General features: G+C 44.9%; 1 protein-coding gene across 1 annotated transcript in view; it reads left to right on the top strand.

Annotated features, from left to right (window-relative positions):
- The window catches only part of CFAP61 (cilia and flagella associated protein 61), a 244628-nt gene that overhangs the window by 197483 nt on the left and 26246 nt on the right, over positions 1 to 20899 (top strand). The window contains exon 25 of the mRNA XM_061126429.1: positions 4493 to 4698. Within this exon, the coding sequence (XP_060982412.1) occupies positions 4493 to 4698 (206 nt within the window). The remainder of the gene's footprint in view (positions 1 to 4492; positions 4699 to 20899) is intronic.

The raw sequence follows: 20899 nt of genomic DNA on the forward strand, positions 1-20899 counted from the left end.
GCTGGCCAGAGCATCACACCTGGGCTGCCCATGTCACCTGGGCTTCCTCACAGCCTGGCAGCCTCTGAGTGGGGAGACTGCCTGCATGGAAGCTCAGGACTCCAAGTGCAAGGGTCCCCCCCAGCCAGCTGGACACTGCACTGCCTTTTATGACTCAGCTTTGAAAGTCAAACAGCAGTCACTACCCCCCCATCCTCTGTTGGAGCAGTCACAGCCCAGTGGGATTCAAGGAGAAAGGACAGAGCGTTCATCTCTCAACAGGAAGATAGTCAAGGTCAAGTGTAGAAGAGCATGTGGAATGGGGTACCATTGGGGCCATCTTTGAAAAGTATAGTTTGCCACTGATGACGTAAACAGGATGCAGCTTGGATAATGAGTTTGGAGTGTGACCAAAGGACACTTTGGTCTTTGTAGATAAATACCTGGAACGAAGTAGTTTCAAAAACTAGGAAATACTGGACTTGATATTGGACAGAACCAGATTCTTCGAGGACGGTGTGTGATTTCTGACATGCAATATCATTTGTTTATGAACCACGGCTCTCTCTGGGAATAAAGTCAGAGGATGCGCCAAAGGAAGTTTTAGTTAATGACAGTTTTAATAAGACTAGAACTTGAATAGCTTCTTTGGCTGGTACTGTGACAGTGTTTGAGCAGGAACCCTGAGTGTAATTAACCATTTTGCCAGGCCGGCCTCCTTTTTAATTAGTACAGAAGATCTAAACAGATTTTTCCCCCCATTTTATTCACCAAGAAAAAAAAAATATAGGATGGTTCCATGGCAATCTTTTGGGGTTGGAATTAATTTGATTAAGTAAAATTGTTGCCAGAATGGCCAGGCCGTTGCCTAAATATCACCAGTGGGTGGAGAATGGAACCGTTGGAGCAGTATTTCACTTGAAAAACTAAATTACTGTTCTCACAATGATTGTAGTACAGATGAACCTCGTCAGGCTCTTATAACATTCTCTCCTCAGGATATTTAAGTAAGAGATGCTTGAGTAATTCACTCGGTAGCCCGACAAAAGGAAGAGAGGGGTCCCCAAGTCGTCTACATAACAAACTGATCTACAGATTCCAGTCCACATGCTTTGTTGGCTTATCCTCCATGGAATAAAGAAATTTGTCACAACAAACCCTGCCTTGGATACCACTAAATTTAAAACTGTGTGTTCATCATGGGGCCTGAAACCTGGGTTTCTAGCACGCCGAGTCTGATTACCCCTGGGTCTTCCACTTGGCATGAATTCCAGAGGCTTGTTCCAATCTTTGTCAAAATCATAAAGGAGCTCAAAAGAATAATTATATTCAGGAAAAGATGGGAGACAAAAAAAAAAAAAAAAAAACCCACATCAGAACCAGTTACTCTGTCAAAATTTTAAATTCAAGACCTGAATATCCTAACAATTAACTCGTGTATTTAAAGGGAGAAACTCACCACATCCCCAAGAATTGGAAAGCGTGCAAAACCATCACTGTTGCCTCAGAATCCCTCATGGGGTGGCCGGGCTGGAAGCTGCCTGAAGTCCTCGTTTAAGGATAAGCAGAAAGTGTTCTGGACTTCACTGGATTTTCCCATCTGCTGTGACTAGAAATGACCTAAGAAGTTTAGATCAGTCTGCCCAGCCCCACAGGGTCACTTGTGTCTGAGAAACCCATCTGTAGGTGACTTGTCTTTCATGTCAGTGCAAACTGTTTCCATGCCAGAGGCCCAGGATGGCCCCCTAGTTATGTGGTCACAGTGCCAAGTCTCATTAACAGTAGTCATGGTCACTTCCAGAGTTAAGCTGAGCTGTCTCTGCATCACTGGGCCTTTCCTTCCTCCACGCAGCTGCTCTCTGAGCTCTTTAAGGGCTGAGACACACAGAGGCAACCCGCAGATTGTAATTCAACTTTTAAATTAAAAAAAAAATAAGGACTTCTCTGATGGCCCAAGTGGTGAAGAATCCACCTGCCAATGCAGGGGACAAGGGATCGATCCCTGGTCTGGGAAGCTTCCACATGCCTTGGGGGCAACTGAGCCCATAAGCAAGTACTGAACCTGCTCTCTAGGGCCTGTGCGTGGTGACGAGAGAAGCCACCGCGATGAGAAGCCTGCGCACTGCAATGAAGAGTGGCCCCTGCTCGCCGCACCTAGAGACGCTTGAGCAGCAGTGAGGACCCAGCACAGCCAAAAGTCAAATAAAGGAATAAAAATTATTTAAGAAATAAGACCAACTTGCCTCACCCCCAGATAAGCAGACCCACAATGATGCTGACAAATCATTAGCCCTCCTGAACGGAATGACCTCAGAGGGAGGGCCCATGATGCTCAGATTCTCCACCAGCAACCTGCCAGGACCCCACAGAAACGTGGCAAGACACCACCCATGGAGTCACCATGGACCTCGCTCCAAGGTGCTCAATATCCCCCACATCAGCCCCCAGATACTGGTGCTTGTGAGCCGTTGTGAAAGTGGGATATTCAGTGAAAGTCTTTGCTGAGCCCAAAATATTAGTAGCCATGTGGGTGGATCTCAAGATGTGGCCCTTGGATGCCCAAGTGCTTTTCTGTAATCACTCATCATAAATAAGTTTCAAAGACAAAGAGGAGGGTCCAAGGCCTTGTAGGATCCGCTCTCCACTGAGCCCTGGGGAAACCTGGCACCAAAACTGTTGCAAGCTATGGCCAGTGCCCCCTCTCCCAGGACCACAGTCACCCTATCTGTGAGGTGAGGGAGCAGCCCCTCCCCCAGCGGCTCACGCAATTCTCCAAGGCACCCCTGACTGCAAAGGGGCCTCCAGGGGTCAACTTTATTTGCTGGCTCATCATAGCAAAGCTATCTCTGAATTAAATACACACAGAGCTAGAGCATGATGAATGTTCCCATTATGTGCATCTCTAAGGATAAACACAAGACTTTAAAGACTATTTGAGTTTGGTACCAGCAGCTTTAGTCTTAGCAGCACCCCTCCCCCATTAACATTTTGTTAAAATGTTGACACAAAAGCAAATAAATGATCCCATGTATTTTTATGAATCTGTGCAAGTTATAAAAATTACAAATTGTTATACTGTACTTCTACAGTATAAAATGTACTGGAAACATAGTTCCCTGTTATGAAATACAGTTTACCAATAATTTCTATTGGATACACGGTGTCCCATTGTGCAGATGTACCACTGTTTTGTTAGATAACACCTCACTGCGTGTTTTTATCAGCCCTTTGCTATGGAGGTAGATTTCCTCTCTGTATCCATCCATCTCTATGATGATGGACTTAGTGCACCTCACTTGGGGTGCCATCCTCTACCTCTTTCCTAAGCTATGTTGGTTCTGTCCCCTACTGTCACACACATCCTTGGGGCTGGGCCAGGACTTACCTGTCAACCCTCCCCCACGACTCACCTTGTGCCTTTATGATTGACTGGCTCCTCCTCAGAGCTTAGCCACATGATACCCAAACACCCACCAGTTGCTTCAATTTACTTAAAAATCCAGGTAAACCATGTGTTCTTGTTTAGACAGTGTCTCCAGGGGATGTCCGGGACTCAGTAAATGTTTGGGATCCTTGCAGTTCACCTTGTGGTGAATTTCTAAATGCCACACTCAAGTTCAGGGCAAAAGCTTAAATCAATATGCTCTCAGGAGAGATTTACTAAACATTACTGTGTCCTGGGTTCAGAGTCCAGGGCCAAAGTGCAGGTTGAACCACCACCAGCTAAACCCTGGTTTGTCCACAGAGGTTCTGCTCATTGCTGGAGCCGGTGAGAAGCACGTCTCCAGCTGTTTGGTGGGTGGCCGTCAGGGGCTGAACTAGAAAAAGTAGTCGTGACTGGAGCAGAGAGGTGTCTTTCCTCGTCACCTGGGTTCACGTGGTGGTTTCAGTCAGTTTCTAGAAGACATAAAGCCATGAACCTCCACCTCTCCTAATTTATAAGCTAACAAGTAGCCCACACATTGTATGTGTGTTTATTTCCCATGAGCTTGAACCTTCTTCCTGGAAACAGACCCTACCAGTCAAACCTCCCCAAACCCAACTGTCAGAGATTTACCTTTACCTTGCTTCCTTTGTTCAAGTAAAACTTTAAAAACTGTCATTCCTTTTGACCACCTTTGACTAGGAGTTTTTCTCAAAGTGGTACTGTGAAAAATTAAGAAAGTTAACAGTCTTAGGACACCTCACAGGAGAGAAAAGACCCAGTTCCACGTACCTGCTGAGTGAGGTATTGAAGAATGGAGAATTGGCCATAACCTAGCAACCAATTTAGAAACGTGGAGTGATGTAGTCACAGTATGAAATATCCCAAGGAACTTTTAGTCATTAAGTCCACATGTGTGGTTTCTGATATGCACTTACCTTCAGTTGAGTTTGGTCAATACCTACCACTGTGATTTGCAGCAAGCAATAACATATACCCTGTTATATTTGAAAAATAAATTGCTGTGATAAAGTTGCCAAAGTCCAGACATGTTTCTAATGGGGTTTTTCTGATGCCCACCCCTACTAGGGTTCAGAAATAGTAACGGGTAACGTGAAGAATGGGAATTACTTCCGCATCCACATCAACAAATACAAGATGGTGGAAACCATCACATGCCTTTCCAAAGTGCCTTTCCCCGCCTCCAACTACATCCGCTTGTTTGGTCAGCACGAGCAAGCCCTCAACAACCTGTGCGCTCGGTATGAGGATGGGCTGGTCCCAGATCTCTACAGGTAAGCTGGGCATTGCCCTCTCCTGAATGGAAACACAGACACAGGCAGTCGGTATCTTGTGAAGTATTTTGCGATGCACCAGCAAGTTGGTGGGAACCCCTGGGAGATCTATGCTGTGCTTAACTGCTTAGTCGTGTCCAACTCTTTGCAACCCCATGGACTGTAGCCCATATAGCAGGCTCCTCTGTCCCTGCAGATTCTCCGGGCAAGAATACTCGAGTGGTTGCCATGCCCTCCTCCAGGGGATCTTTCCAATCCAGGGATCGAACCCAGGTCTCCCGCATTGCAGACAGATTCTTTACCACCTAAGCCACCAGAGAAACCCTGGGAGAAGCTAGAGCTTCTCAACAGCAAGTTGAGTCTTAAACTTCAGCCAGAGAATGGAGAAGCCCACAGAGGAGAAGAGCGTGGACTCTTGGTGTGGCCACATGTGGCCCTGTGGCCACATGCAGGCTGGGTCCCAGACGTATCCCTGCACGGCTTCCACGTCACAGATGATATACAAGTCTCTCTTGAGTCACAGGCTGCTAAGAGTAGTGATCAGAAATGTAAGAAGTCAATTTGGAGGCAGGATGCAGAGGCACCTGGTCCTGATGGGAATCCCACCACCGCAGGCAGGGTGTCTGTGACTCCAGCCACCTTCTCAGGACACATGCTCTAAAAGAGGAGGGTGACCATTTGCCTAAGGTGTTGAATTTTGCTCTGGCAGGTTACTCAGACTGGGTGGTCTAGAGCCCAGTCTTTTCAATTCAAAGAACTTATCCTATAACTCTCGGAAGGCTAGAATTTTAGAGTAGAACTCTAAGTCTGCTGCTTAGAAAGGTTAGGAGAATTTCCCTCTGTCCACAAAACAAGATGACAACAGACAGAGGTGTAGAATTCCAGGGTCCTCAGTACCCATGGGGGAGTCTGAAACATCAGAAGCACTCCCTCGTCCCTCTTATAAGAATGTTTTTAAATTGTAGAATACATCATAGAAACAAGCAAACAAAAAGTATGTAAAGCATGTATGTACTTTAAAGGATAATAACCTTACTTAGAGGCTTCTCGGGTGGCGCTAGTGGTAAAGAACCTCCCTGCCAGTGCAGGAGATGTAAGAGATGTGGGTTCGATCCCTGGGCCAGGAAGATCCCCTGGAGGAGGGCATGGCAGTATTCTTGCCTGGAGAAGCCCATGGACAGAGGAGCCTGGCAGGTTACAGTTCGTAGGGTCACAAAAAGTCAGACAGGACTGAGTGACTTAGCATGCATGTACACATGCAACCTTACTTCAAAGCACCAGTCTGATCACACCCAACTCCCTTTTCTTGGTGATCACCACTGTCCTGTGATTTGGGTTCATCGTTCCCTTTCTTTCTTGGAAAGCAGGGATCAGCTAGCTTTCCCTATAAAGGTCAGGGTGGTAAATACTTTCAACTTCAGGGGCCACATGACTTCTCTTCCAAGCACTCAAGTCGTCTGCCATGCCGTGAAATCCGCCACAGACTGTCCGTAAACCAGTGAACACAGCTGTGTCCCCGTAAACCTGCGTACTGAAACAGGCAGCAGGCCAAGCCTTGTTTTAAAGGCATACCACATATCTGTGGTTTCCTAAGTGATGTACTGATCCGTTTTACCTGTCTTGAATCAATTCTGTGGCTGCCGAAGAAAGTTAGCACTCCAATTGGGGCTCTTGTTTGTGAGCCTGTCCATGGCCATGTGTGTGGCTGGAGTTCGTGTGTTCTCCCTGCTGTGTGATATTCCCAGGATAACAAAATCGTCTTGAAGTGCATCTGTCCATTTTCAGGTTGATGGATGTTCAAATGGTTCTAGTTTGGTGCGGTTGGTGTCATGGGCACACCTTTTTGCAGGAATTTCTCTCAGGTGTACTAGGTGATGCCCAGATGTTGCCCAAGGTAGTGGTGTCTGTTCCACTCGCTCAGCCAGCTGTGAAAGCCCTCCACAACCCTGGCAGGCCCCCACACCATTCAACTTGAACATTTGGCCCTCCTGGTGGTGTGGGAAGCTGTCTGACCCGCGTTGTAATGTTCTCGTCCCTGGTTTCTGATGCAGTTTAGTGGTTTTCATTTGTTTGTGTGACCATTCATGGTAGTTTCTAGGAAATGCTTGTCTATGACATTTGTCCATTTTGGGCAGGATATCATCTCTTACTAACTCCCATTTATATGTTCTGGATGCAAACATGGTTTGTTTTGCTTCCTTTCTACGTCTTCTTCTATTTTGAAGCTTGTCTTTTCACTTCCTTTATGAAGAAAGTGGATTCAACCAAGCATGCTGGTCAACCAAGCATGAATCAGGTAGTACCATAGTGTTTACTATTGAAAAAATATGCATATAAGTGGGTCCACGCAGTTCCAATCAGTATTGTTCAAGGGTCAAATCTATAGATCTTGATTTATGTGGGTTTCTTTAAATAGCTCAATAAAGGTTTATTATTTTCTCCATCAATGGCTTGTGTTATTTTCATTTGATCCAAAGTGGGCTTCCCTGCTCAGCTGGTAAAGAATCTACCTGCAATGCAGGAGACCCCAGTTCAATACCTGGGTTGGGAAGATCCCCCTGGAGAAGGGATAGACTACCTACTCCAGTATTCTTGGGCTTCCCTGGTAGCTCAGTTGATAACGAATCCCCGTGCAATGCCGGAGACCTGGGTTCGATCACTGGGTTGGTGAGATCCCCTGGAGGAGGGCATGGCAATCCACTCCAGTATTCTTGCCTAGAGAATCCCCATGGACAGAGGAGCTTGGCAGCTGCAGTCCATGGAATCTCAAAGAGTCAGACACAACTGAGCGACTAAGCACAGCACATGATCCAAAGTTCTTTATGTTTTTATTACTGTTGTAAGTATCATTTTCTTACTGATTGCTGCTATATGGTTTATGGAAATGTGCTTTTTGTATGGTCTTGTAATCTGCAAATTTGCTAAGCTCCTTCATCCATTCAAATAATTTACCTGTAAATTCTTTTAGATTGTCCACACAAAAAATTATATCGTCTGCAAATAGTGACTGTTTTGTTTGTTTCTTTTTCAATCTTTGTAGCTTTTTTTCTTTTTCTTGTCTTACTGCACTGGGTAAGAAGTATGAAAGAAGTCGGGATAGAAGTAGTGATGGATGGCACCCTTGCCTCATTCTTAATTTTAAAGGGAATGCCTTCAATATTAAGTGTGTGACATTTGCCATACATATTTTTGTAGATACTTTTTTTCATGATAAGAAAGTTTCTTTTTATTACTGTCTTGCTAAGCATTTTTAGCATGCATGGATTTTTTTCCAGGAAGAGTACTTAACTATTGAAACATTTTATGTATGAAAATGTCTTCCTATATGCTTCCCATTATAAATTATATTTTAAGTATCAAACTTCTTAATAATAGATTTTCTCTCCTTAAATCTTTTTAGACTTGACTCCATCATTTATTGACAATAAAACAGTGCAAGTATTTAGAAAGTGAATTCATTTGTTCCTTATCGTCTGGGTAGGGTTTTATTGTTGCTCTCAATCTTACCCAAAATATTTGAGTTCGTGGGGTATCAGTTCTTTGTCAAAGAAGATTTTTGTGGGAGCTATGTATTAAGAGTCTTCTCTGAAAAGAAAATTTGACCAAATTCAAAAGCTGTTGTCAGTTTTTTTTTCCCTGAGAAGAAGGGATGTTGAAAGAGACAGACTTTGTGAGTTTGAGGCCCCTGGTTGGGGCACAGCTGTTAACTGATGGTAGAAATAATTTTAACAGTTAATTTGATTTGCTAGGAGTGAATCCTTGGGATGGAAGATGGGACAGCACTGGCTACTGGGACATGCCAGTTGACATCTGTAAGAAAGGTTCAGGGGGAATAGTGGTTGACTGCAGAAGGGACTGCTGATCACGTCCTAGTGTGGTACCCAGGGTGCCCCCAGGCCCCGCCCATCCCTCCCGGACGATGTTAGCGTGCACGAGCAGCTGCGGCCACGTTCTTTTCAAGTGCCACGAAATGCTGCCAGGTCCCATGCTGATTCTTGGCCCTGTCCGCTTGCCCTGTCTGCTGTCAGACCCGCTGGCAAAGCTCTTTCCCAGCAGTCAGGGTGAATGGTTTAGCTGATTTTGGCCGAGATATGATTACCAATTGTTTTCCTGACCTGGGCAGCACCAGCAACCTCCCTTGTTCAAATCTGGGCGTGATTCCATCTGCTGCATCTGGGGGCACCTTCCTTCAGGCTGCAAGGGCTGACCATTAACCAGCCACTCTGTCTTCAGCAAGGCAGACGTGACCTCAAGGTCAAGTTCCTCTCTGAGTTCAGCGAAACCCTCTGGATCCTTTCTCTCCACTTCCCTCAAACTAGTCTCACACCATCACGGGCCAGGACAGAGGCAGTGCTGGTGGCCACAGCAGGAATGGTGGCAGCCACACAGGCAGACACCGTGGCAGCCAAGGCCTCGCCAGCCGGGGGTCTGGCTGCCCGAGGACAGGCTCGCTTGGAGCCATCTGGGGCACGTGGTGGTGGCCGAGCAGTCAGCAGTGACACCCAAGCCGCCAGCTGTCACAGGACAGCAGTGCAGCTGAGGGTCTGGAGCCAGGCTGGCTTGGAATCTACCTCTGGTTTATCTTCTGTCTTCCCCTTGGCGCGCCCGTGCAAACCGCCAGTGATGAAGAGAACAAATTGACCCCTGGTGACCGTGTATGTGCACCTGTGATGGCGTGTGTCTGTGCGAGTGTGTCTGCTGGCGTGTGTCTGCTGATGTGTGTGGAAGACAGAGAAATAAATTGATGGGTTGACTGATTTATCACTTTGAAGAAAGAAAGGAGTCCAAGTAATCATTTGTTCGCTTCTGAACCATTCAGCATTGAAAATCACGTAACAAAAGTGTTAGAAAGTGGACTTTTCCCTGATCTTCCCCTTGGAGCACCTGTGTCCCGCAGTGGTCCACACACCTACACACACCTGTCATGACCTCCGTACCCCCATCCCTACCCACTTTGACAGCGGCCCCTTCCCTCTACCTTCTGGTGCTGCTTCTCCCTCAGACACTGGGGCAGAGGCAGCTTCCTCAGGGTACCGGGGAAGCAGAGATGGGAACTGTGGGTGAAGAGGAGAGGGAGGATGAAGCAGGTGCCTACTGAGTCCCCATCAAGGGGCTCCAGTAAGGCCTGTCCCATCCTGTGCTTTCCCCACATTCTCAACTGTCCTCATCTTCGTTTACCCCTCTTAGCAGTTGGCCCTGTGAAGAAAAGCTCTTGCCTCCTGAATCCCTTCCCCTTAGCCTTAATTAACAGTCTGTAGCATCCTTTATCCTCACGGTGTGAATAGGTCTTGCCCCGGCTTCTTTGTGTGAGCCCATCAGATACTCATGAACCTTTATTAAATCACCTTTTTTCACATCTTCATGTGCTCAGCTCTCAAAGGCTGCCCTTGCCCGGCCCTCTCCTCCTAAGAGCACCACGTCCCCCTCCGCACTTCCCAAGCGCTCGGCCTATTTTTAGTGGGTAAGTGCTGCTGGGCACAATATTATAAATGCAACAGGAGCAGACCCTTTAATAGGCTGCCATTACCTTTTTGATCTGCAAAACCCAAGGAGTGACGACTCCCTTAGGAAAGCTGCCGTGTGCCATCTCTTCAGAGCAGCCAAGCAGGAGGCTGCCAGCTCATGTTGCCTCCTGATTCATTCACCTATTAGACTCAACTGGAATAATTTAATCATGACTTAAGTGTCTTTTGTGGTTGGTGACCTTGTGCCGTGTCCAGTAGAAAATCACACACTGTGGCTCAGCTGGTAAAAAATTGCCTGCAATGCAGGAGACCTGGGTTTGATCCCTGGGTTGGGAGGATCCCCTGGAGAAGAGAAAGGCTACTCACTCTAGTATTCTGGCCTGGAGAACTCCATGGACTGAGCAAATTTCACTAAATTCCAGGTGCCCATTTTTCCAGACCTATCAAAATTTGACTGAACCATGACTGCTCACTCCAACCCATCAATTTTTTTGCATACCTAAAATTTGTTTGAGTGGACTTCCCTGGTGGTCCAGTGGCTAAGACTCCATGCTTCCCAATGCAGGCGGCCCGGGTTCAATCATCAGGGAACTAGACCCCACATGCTGCAACAAAATTCAAAGATCCCACATGCCATAGCTAAGACCCATCTCAGCCAAACAAAAAAATAAATGTCTAAAAATAAAAAAAGAATTTATTTATTGGATAATAGTTCTCCCAAGATGCAAATTTCTGTGTTGGCTACCTACCTGCCTTTCTGGAGACCTTTAGGTCAGTGTTTCTGCCAGTCTTTGATTTCGGATAGTGCCAATTCCATTTCATAGCCTGATAAAGAAAGCTGGTCAAATGATTTGCTAAAATAAAAATCCACTCTCTTCATTTTCCTTCCCCATCATTTAACTCTATTTTTCTGCCCTTGTGCATATTTGCACACTTCACCTGGGGCTCCTCACTGGTCATCCCTTGGCCTCCTTGCTCTAAGAACATCTCCTTGCCCACTGGTGTTTCTCATGTGACCACGTTGCCTGTGAGGCTGAACCCATATTTTGGAACATCCCTAGTTACTGAGACAGTCAACCTTATGTCTCTGAGTATAGATCAATGCAGGAGCAAAATTCCATCTAACACAACCTATGTCCATTTTTATTTGTAATACTGCTCTGCTAAGATCAGGGTTGGGCTTGCCTGATGGCTCAGTGGTAAAGAATACACCTGCCAATGCAGGAGATGCAGATTCAGGAAGATCCCACGTGCTGCAGAGCAGCTAAGCCCATGTGCCACAACTACTGAGCCTGTGCTTTCGAGCCCAGAAGCCAAAAGTACTGAAGCCCACGTGCCCTAGAGCCGCTGCTCTCCCCAACAGGGGAAACCATCGCAGTGAGAAGCCTGTGTACCAAAACTAGAGTAGACCCAGCTCCCTGCAACTAGAGAAAAGCCCATGTAGCAATGATGACCCAGAACAGTGGAAAAAAAAATACCAATTTTTTCTTTTTTAAGTATATGTCACCTCCCTTTTTCCTTCAGCAACATTTGTGTGGAATTAACCTCCCCTGGGATGGAGGACAAGGTTGTTTTGAGCCATCTTGAACTCATAGCCAATGAGTGTCCATTCAGACACTCATCCCAAGATGATAACATACAGGAAAAACAAACACAGATTTTCACATGGTCAGGGCAGAATGTTCACATAATGAACCTGGAGCACTGCTTCCACTGCAGGGCTTTTCTTTTTCATCTCTTATCCAGTGTGTTCCAATAATTTGCCTCATTCATCATGAAATTATAGTTTGGCATATTATCTCAGCATTTATCAGAAAGGTCTGCATTGAGATTTGTTTTTTGCCACATCTCATATACTCCACAGCCACATGTGGCTAGTGGCTACCATACCGGATAGCACAGAATGGATGAGCTGTTTGAGTTATGGAATATATCTAGAATCTCATATCATGTAGTTTTTTTAAATTTTTTATTGAAGGATAACCTTTACATTATTGTGCTGGTATCTGCCATACGTCAACATGAATCAGTCACAGGTATACATATGTCCCCTCCCTCTTGAACCTCCCTCCCACTAGAATCTAGCATCATATAGTTTTAAAAATTGCTTCATGCATTGCAAAGAGTCATCAATACCTTAGATTTGCACTGTCCAACCTGACAGCCAGTTGCCAGGTGCGACTTTTAAGTTTTAATTAGGATTTAAAGAAAAAAATAATAAAAGCCTGGTTCCTCACTCACACTAACTGCGTCTCGCATACCCAACAGCCACGTGTGGCTAGTGGCTGCCATATCAGCTAGCACAGAATGGATGACGTCCACTGTCGCAGAAAGTTCAACTCTCCTAAAAGGCTAATCCCCAGTCCTGACTGGTTCTAAGTTCCCCAGTGTTTAGATGTCATAGATCAGAGGTGCATGCGCAGTGAAGCAGGGGAGGAGACATGACTTCTCTCTGTACCTGCTTTTGTGGGGTCACCTGGAAAGGAAATTCTCCTCAGATCACATGCCAGGGTGGACAGATGGGGAGCAAGAACAGCATGGGAGAAGGGGAGGCAGACAAGCTCTTGGAGGCCCTCGGTCACACTGTGATGCTTCCTGTCCACTTATGCTCATATACCATTCAGCTGGCCCCATCCCAATCAGCCTATTCTTCCTCACCAGTTACTAACATTCCAGCCCTCGTCAGACCCCAGGGGCTCAGCAGATCTGACTGGTACGTTCAGAATTGACTTCTGTCCCTCTGAGCATGTTTTTAAGCTTTTGCTGCAGGAGCTAAAGCCCTTTATAGATTGTCTTCCTCCTTTTCACCTGGCAGCAAGCATGTGGGTCAAAGGTATTATTGATGAGTCTAAAATAATAGCTGATGAGCCAATGGTTATCTCCAAGGCTACCACATTGCTTTAATATAAATACCTCTTTACAAAGCTCCAAGAAAAAGCTGGATTGTTCTGTTGTTACTGGAATCGTCAACAAAAATACATTTCAGAAATCCTGTTTTCAGTCCACTGAATCATGTGAAAAAAACATGCCTTCCTGCTTATATTTTTCATAGCCAAATAACAATTGCAAGAAGATGCTCCGAAGCCACCTGGGCAGCAGGGTGTAGCATCATGCAACCGTCTCCTCTCTCCCTACTAGTCCTGAATCTTTGTGTGTTTCCTTTTGAGGATTGTGTACTTTTCTCTTTTTTTTTTTTTTCACTCTTTAGTATTTTCCATTATGAAAGCAACACTTGATTGTTACAGAAAATTTAGAAAAATATTTCTAAAGCCAAGTAGAATACAAAGTCCATTCCTAATCCCATCACCCAGAGAGAGGGGCTTGGAAATTATCAGAAGGTTCCCCTTGGAAATTCAGTCAAATACTGATCAGTGCATGTAAGGGAGGAAACCACCCAAGGCTGGGAACAAATCGCTCCAAGGACTAGAAGCTACAGTTCCTGGAGCTCACATGGGGCTGGGAACAGTGTGTATTTCTACCAGGCAACCTAGAAAACCTCAAGATTCATCAGTGGGCCGAGTAGACACTGTGGTCTCCCCAAAGTGGTGAGAAAAATGAGCAGGCATCTAAAGAAGCAAGAAAATTCAACCCATAATGTGAAGAAAAATCAGTCAACCAAAGCCAACCTAGAGCTGACACAGACTTAGCAGATTGACGTATTGAAACTGTTATTATAACTGTATTCCACACAATGAAAAGTTGAGTAGACATATAGAAAGTATTAATATATGAAAGACCCAGATAAAACTGTTAGAGGTGAAAACTACAATGTCTGAGATAAAAAAATACATTGGATGGGATTAATGCAAGATTAGACTTTGCTGAAGAAAAGATTAGTGAATTTGAAGACATGCGAGTTGAAACCACCCAAAATGAAGCACAAAGAGAAACAAAGACTTTAAAATAATAAGCAGAGACTTGGTGAGCCACAGGGTAGCTTCAAATGGACTAAAGAAATAATGCCCAAATTTTTTCCAAATTGTATGTAAAAATAGACCCACAAATCCAAGAAGCTGAATGAATGTTAAGCATGAAAAACATGAAATGGAAATTAGTATTTGAGGTTTCTCAAAAAATTAGAAATAGAACTACCATCTGACCCAGCAGTTCTACTCCTGGGTGTACATCTGAAAGAAACAAAAACACTATTTCAAAAAAATACAGGTACCCTGATGTTCATAGCAGTATCATTTACAATTGCAAAGATATGGAAGCAGACTGAAAATCCATCAAGAGGTGAATGGATAAAGAAGATGTGATATATAGATATATACAACAGAATACCACTCAGCCATAAAAACAAGTTTATTACATATTGCCATTTATAACAATGTGGATGGACTTTGAGGGCATTATGCTAAGTGAAATAAGTCAGACAGAGAAAGAAAAATACTGTTTGATATCATTTATATGTGGAATCTAAAAAATACAATCAACTAGTGAATGTAACAAAAAGAGGCCGACTCAGATATAGAGAACAAACTAGTGGTTACCGCTGGGGAGAGGAAAGGAGGAGGGGCAAGCTAGAGGGGTATGGGAGTAAGAGGAACAAACTATTAGGTATAAAATAAACTGCAAGGATCAACTATACAACATGAGGAATATAGCCAATATTTTATAATAGCTATAAATGGAGTATAACCTTTAAAAATTGTGAATCACTATATTGTATCTCTAACATATAATGTTGTAAAACTACAGTTTAAGAAAATCACACCAAGGCATATCATAATCAAATTGCTCAATTTGACCAGTGATAAAGAATAAATGAAGAAGGAACAAGAGAAAACAGATTATTTTCCGAGGAACAAAGATAAAGGTGACAACATATTCCTCATCAGAAACAATGCAAGTGAGAAGTCAGTTGAATAACAACATCTTTAAAATACAAAAATTTTTTTCAAGTTTGAGAACACATTTATTACATATTATATTTCAAAGTAACATCTCCAGCCTAATACATGGCATAGCATCCCCTTATATTACATATTCTCCCTATGCCCAAACAACATCTCTGAGTATTTTCTATCCCATCGCCCTGTTTAATTCCTCTATTGGTTTACTCTCTCTATGGATAACCCCACCATGACCTCAGAATTCCGTATGTTGAATCACTAATCCCCAGTGCGTCTCTATCTGGAGATAGAGTCTTTAGGAGGTAATTAAGGTAAAATGAGGTCACAAAGGTGGGACCCTAATCCCATAGGACTGTGGCCTTATAACAGGTAGAGAGGGGGATCACTGTTTCTCTCCTCAGTCTAAGGACACAGTGAGAAGACAGCCATCTACAAGCCAGGAAGAGAACCCTCACCAGAAATCCACCATCCTGGCACCCTGGCCTTGGACTTGCAGCCTCCAGAACTTTGAGAAATAGATGCCTATATTTAAGCCACCCAGTCAGTCTGAGCTAGGACAGATTTACATCCCATTTTGGTGATGCTCTGTCTCCGACAATGCACTAGGCTGCCTGCTGCTTCTGACGGCTGCTGTCTATGTGGTCAAAGGCGTGTGGTGCTCCCTAAGCCCTCTGTATGCAGCCACCATGGGAATGACCTCCATGTCAGTTAGGCCAGTGTTTGACCCCAGCTTCTGACATTATTCCTCATTGGGAACCTGGTTCTTCCTGGGTGGTGATAAAGTGTGGAAAGGAGCATGCATGTGTCAGAACACACCCCCAGGGGGGTCCCTGAGACCTCACCTAGCAGCTTGTCTTAGGAAGGTCCCTCTGTTCCTCTAAGTTTCATTTCTCTTACCCATAAAAGAGGCTTATTCCAGCTTCTAGGGGAAGACTAAGTGAGATGACCTATAGGGAACACTTGCTCAGAGCCTGTTCTGGAAGGACCAATTCCACAAACACTGGCTTTGCTGCCCTTCTGCTCCCGGGGCAGGTGGCAATCCCGGGGTCACCTTGCCGCAGGCCCTGCACATCCCCAAAACTAGCACCCACCCAGGCCCCCTTGCAGAGTGACAGATGCACAATCCCACGTTCTTTCTCTCCAAAGACTCTCTTTGTCAGCCACCCAGCAAACTCCGAGCTGGACTTTGTGACTTACTATTCCCTCTATCTGGTCATTTGGGGAGAAGAGAGCACCAAATACCACCAGCGATGTGCCCGCAGCTGCTAATAGGAGCCGCTGTTTGCATCCCACGGTCCTGTCTTGGCCCCAGCGGCTCTGACAGCTGCCGGAGCACCGTCTGCCAGGCCAGGATACGTGCCGAAGTCTCCGAGGGCAGAATAGAGCCCGGCATGGTCATGCTGGGCTCCCAGAGGCTCACAGCATTAATAATCTATAGTTCAATCATTAGGAGCAAATCCAAGTGAAATAGGAAAATATACCCCACGCTGGAGGCCGCAAGGCTGCTGGGAGGTGGCCTCGCTGCTCCACGGCAGGCTTAACGATCAGCTTCTGGCCACCAGCAGCCCCAGCTGACAAGCGGCATTTGCAAGCCGCAGGCTTTCTGCACGTGATAATTGAACAAAGCTACACTGCCTTCAAGATGTTAACACCGACTTACGACCAAGGATCTGCTGGGCTTGTCAGGTCCCCGAATTGAAGTCTCTCCAGGGCACCCCGAAGGGTGTCCATCGGGTCAATTGTTGCCCTCTGGACTGACCTGCAAGTGGATCTTTCTGGATGTGGGTCGCAGGCAGGGGTCCTAGTAAGGATTACATATATGAACTTATATAGCCCTACCCTGATTTCTCCAATTGTGCACTGGACCAAAGTGCTAACCCCCGGGCTTTACGGCCCCAGGTCAGACCACAGCATACCAAGTAGGAGGATACCCAAGGGCAGGGAATCATTTCTAATTCCCAGGTTTTCTTTAAAAACAAATCATCATTTCAGGTTGTTCTTGGGTAAAAGATTGAAATTTTTGTCGTTGTTAATGTTCTTCCTGGTCATAACCATTAGTTGGGAACTTCTTTCTGCAAGTGACAGAACCGAAACCCCAGAAAAGACTGTAATGTCACCCACCAGAACTCCCCCAACCCTGATCTCTTTCCTTCTGGCAACAGTCAAGCAGCCCCCCAACTGCTTCTCCCCTCCCCATGTGAGACTAGAGCCTTGTCCTCTGGAAGAACTCCAGATGTGAGGACACCAGACCCAGGAGAGGAAAAGTGTGAAGAGAGAAGGGGTGAGGTGAAGGTCCCAGTACTGATCGGTACAGTCCCTGATCCCTCTCTGCTGCCGTGTTCCCTGTATGGCAATAGTCAGAGCAGAGAGATCAGATGATGAAGTCAACAAAGCATCATGAAAAAGAGAACAAAACCTTTTGTCTAAGAGGAATTCCAGAGAGAGCGAAGAGAAAATTTCAATCTTTTACCCAAAGAGAGAGCAGGGTTGGGAGACTCCTCTTACAGGCAGAAGATTTTTTTTTAAAAAAAGGAACTGAAAGATATCAATCTCCAGATTGAAAGATGCACAATAAGTGACAAACAGCCCAAGACTCTCTGTGGTGAAATTCCAGATGTCAGGGACAACGAGAAGCTTCTACAAATGTCCGGAGGGTAAAGCATGTCACTGAGAAAAGAACCAGGATCAGAATAGCACCAGGTTCTCAACAGCAACCACAGAACCAAACAGACAACGGGTAATGTCCTCAACCTTCTGAAAGGAGGCAATTTCTGGCAGTGATTCTATGACCATCCTCCAAGGAGGCGCCAAGGACGGAGGTACCAAGGACCGTTCCTGCCCACATGGGAGGGAGGAACAGCATGGTTAGAACATGACCATTTTGGAACCTCTCCTGATTGAAAGGGCTCCAGGGTGTGGCTGCTGACACAGAAGAAGACACAGCCACACACTCTGGGCTTCTTGGCAGGAAAACACCCCACCTTGAAATAAAAACTGGACCTGAATCTGCCCAGGATCTTAGGTCTACCACCAGTTTATGGGAAATAGAGAGAGAGGAACATGATCACTAAAACCACAGAGCTTTCGTCCACACATCCCAGACCCTGGGAGACTCTACAGAAAAACAGCCTGACTCCTCCCACTAATAAACTGCAATTGGAAGGCTGTTGATTAAGACAGATTTTTATCAGAATATCAGCTTATGTGAATCCTGATTCAAATGGGCTGTAAAAAACTTAGGTGCTTTATGACATTATTGGAAATTTGAACACTGGATATTTGATGGTGTGAAGGAATTATTGATTTTTAAATGTGAAGATGGTATTGGAGAGTTGCATATATTTTGAGAGCAGTATCCTTGTCTTTCAGAGGTACTCATTGAAATACCTGGGATATTCTTCAAAGTAAGCCAGGAGGGAGAAAAGTGGATGGGGCTGGAAATAACACCAAACTGGCCATGAGTTGATAACTCTTGGAACTGAATGTCCTCTAACTTAAAAATATTTAAAAATTCTACACTGTGCTGTGCCTAGTTCCTCAGTCGTGTCCGACCCTTTGCCACCCCAGGGACTATAGCCCGTCAGGTTCCTCTGTCCATGGGGATTCTCCAGGCAAGAATACTGGAGTGGGTTGCCATTCCCCCCTCCAGGGGATCTTCCCAACCCAGGGATCGAACCCACATCTCCCACATTGCAGGCAGATTATTTACTGTCTGAGCCACCAAGGAAGCTGAACCACCAGGAAAGTATTTTAGAGAATTATTTTCTTTAATGTATCCTCCATTTATAGTTATTATAAAATATTGACTATATTCCCCATGCTGTACAATAGATCCTTATAGCTTATTTTATACCTAATAGTTTGTACCTCTTACTTCCCTGCTCCTTTATTACCCCTCCCTCCTTCCCTCTCCCCACTGGTAACCGCTGTTTTGTTCTCAATATGAGTTATTTTTAAGAAGCAACCCAAGAACCTTCCTTTTAGCACAAGGAACTATACTTAGTATCTTATAATAACCTATAATGGAAAAGAATCTGAAAAAGAATGTGTGTATGTGGTGATGGTTTAGTTGCTCAGTCATGTCCGACTCTTGTAACCCCATGAACTATACAGCCTGCCAATCTCCTCTGTTCATGGAATTTCCCAGGCAAGAATACTGGACTAGATTGCTATTTCCTTCTCCAGGGGATCTTTCTGACCCAGGGATCAAACCCGGGTCTCCCACATTACAGGCAGATTCTTTACCGACTAAGCCATCAGGGAAGTCCATATAGGTATGTATGTATGTGGATATATATATATAACTGAATCACTTTGCTGAAACTAACATTGTAATCAACTATAATTCAATAAAAAAATTTAAAAAGAAATGTAAAAACAACATAACCATCAAAAAAAAAAAAAGGGAAAGTTGTAAGCTGAGAGATTCTAAGACTGGAGAACAGTGTGGAGAAGATCCCATTAGCCCAGGGAACAACGAGGTGAGACCAGACAGGAGCACAGAGGCATTAAGAGGGAGGAATCCTGAGAAAATTATTAATTATTTTGATTATTTGACATGTTTATGTTGAAAATAATATTGAAGGAGATTTTACAGACGTCTTGGAGCATTAAAAAAAAAAGACTTGTGCTAGATACATTGAAAACGAAGAGGAAAAAAAGAGCAATTATTATTTCTAAGGAAAGCAAAAAAGTTATACAAGAAAGAAATGTGGTTAATATTTGCATTGTTAAAATAATATAATCACAGATACTAATTTCATCAAAAATTGTCATACTGTTTGGAAAGTTTGGGATAGGGGGCAGTAGGGGTTTGTTTTAAAAAGGTAAACCTCTGGACTTCCCTCGTGGTCCAGTGGTTAAGACTCTGCACTCCCAGTGCAGGGGGCCTGGGTTCCTTTCCCAGCAAAGGGAACTAAGATCCTCCATGCTGCATGGCACAGTCAAAAATAAATAAATGAATAAAAATAGAAAGACATCAATTTTTTTAAAAAAAGTATTAAAAAGAAGATAAACCCTCATTTTCCATAACAAGGAATTGATAGGTATTTTTGAAATTAATAAAAATTTGTATCATGCATATAAGCAATCACATTTACATCAGTGATCATTGGAAAAATCAGCTGACGGTCTCTGAGCTACTTAGGACTCTTTGGTTGCAAGTAGCAGACGCTAACCAAAGCTAGATTTAAGCTAAAAAGGAGAATTCATGTTGAGAATTCATGGTTGTATTTCAAAGGAACACAGGGCATACAAATGTCTGGGTCTCAGGACAGGGACTACAAGAAGGCAGGAAGAAGCTGAGCCCTGACCGCTGCTTTCTCTCTGAGGGTCTGTTTCCTCAGTTGCTCCACAGCCCCCATGCCTCCATGTCACAATCCCCAAAATCCACAGAGAATAACTGGGTGCATCTCAGTCCCCATTCTGGATTTCCCGGAGAGTGACTGGCGTGGCCTAGGGCGGCAGTTTGAAACCACTTCACTGTTCCCACAGAGAAATGGGGTCTGTGCCCCCTCCCTTGAATCTGGGCCGGCTTGTGATGGCTTTGACTGATGGAGTGTGGCAGACGTGGGGCCATATGACTTCTGAGGCTGAGTTATAGAAGGCCACACACGTAGTTCCAGCTTCTTTGCTGGAACACTTGCTCTTAGAGTCCAGACCTGTCAGCCAAGAAGTCCAAGCACCCTGAGGCTGCCATGCTGCAAGCAAGCCCAAGTTGTTTGGAAAGACCAAGTAGACACTCAAGCAAGAGTCCCAGCTTTCAAGTCATCCTAGCACAGGTGGCCAGATGTGTGGGTGGAGAAGACTTCTGATGATTCCAGCCCCGACCATCAGAGTGGCCCCAAGATGTTGTCTTCCCATCTGAAGCCCCTGCAGTCA

The sequence above is a fragment of the Dama dama genome, chromosome 23, assembly GCF_033118175.1.
Source record: "Dama dama isolate Ldn47 chromosome 23, ASM3311817v1, whole genome shotgun sequence".
Taxonomy (NCBI): domain Eukaryota; kingdom Metazoa; phylum Chordata; class Mammalia; order Artiodactyla; family Cervidae; genus Dama; species Dama dama.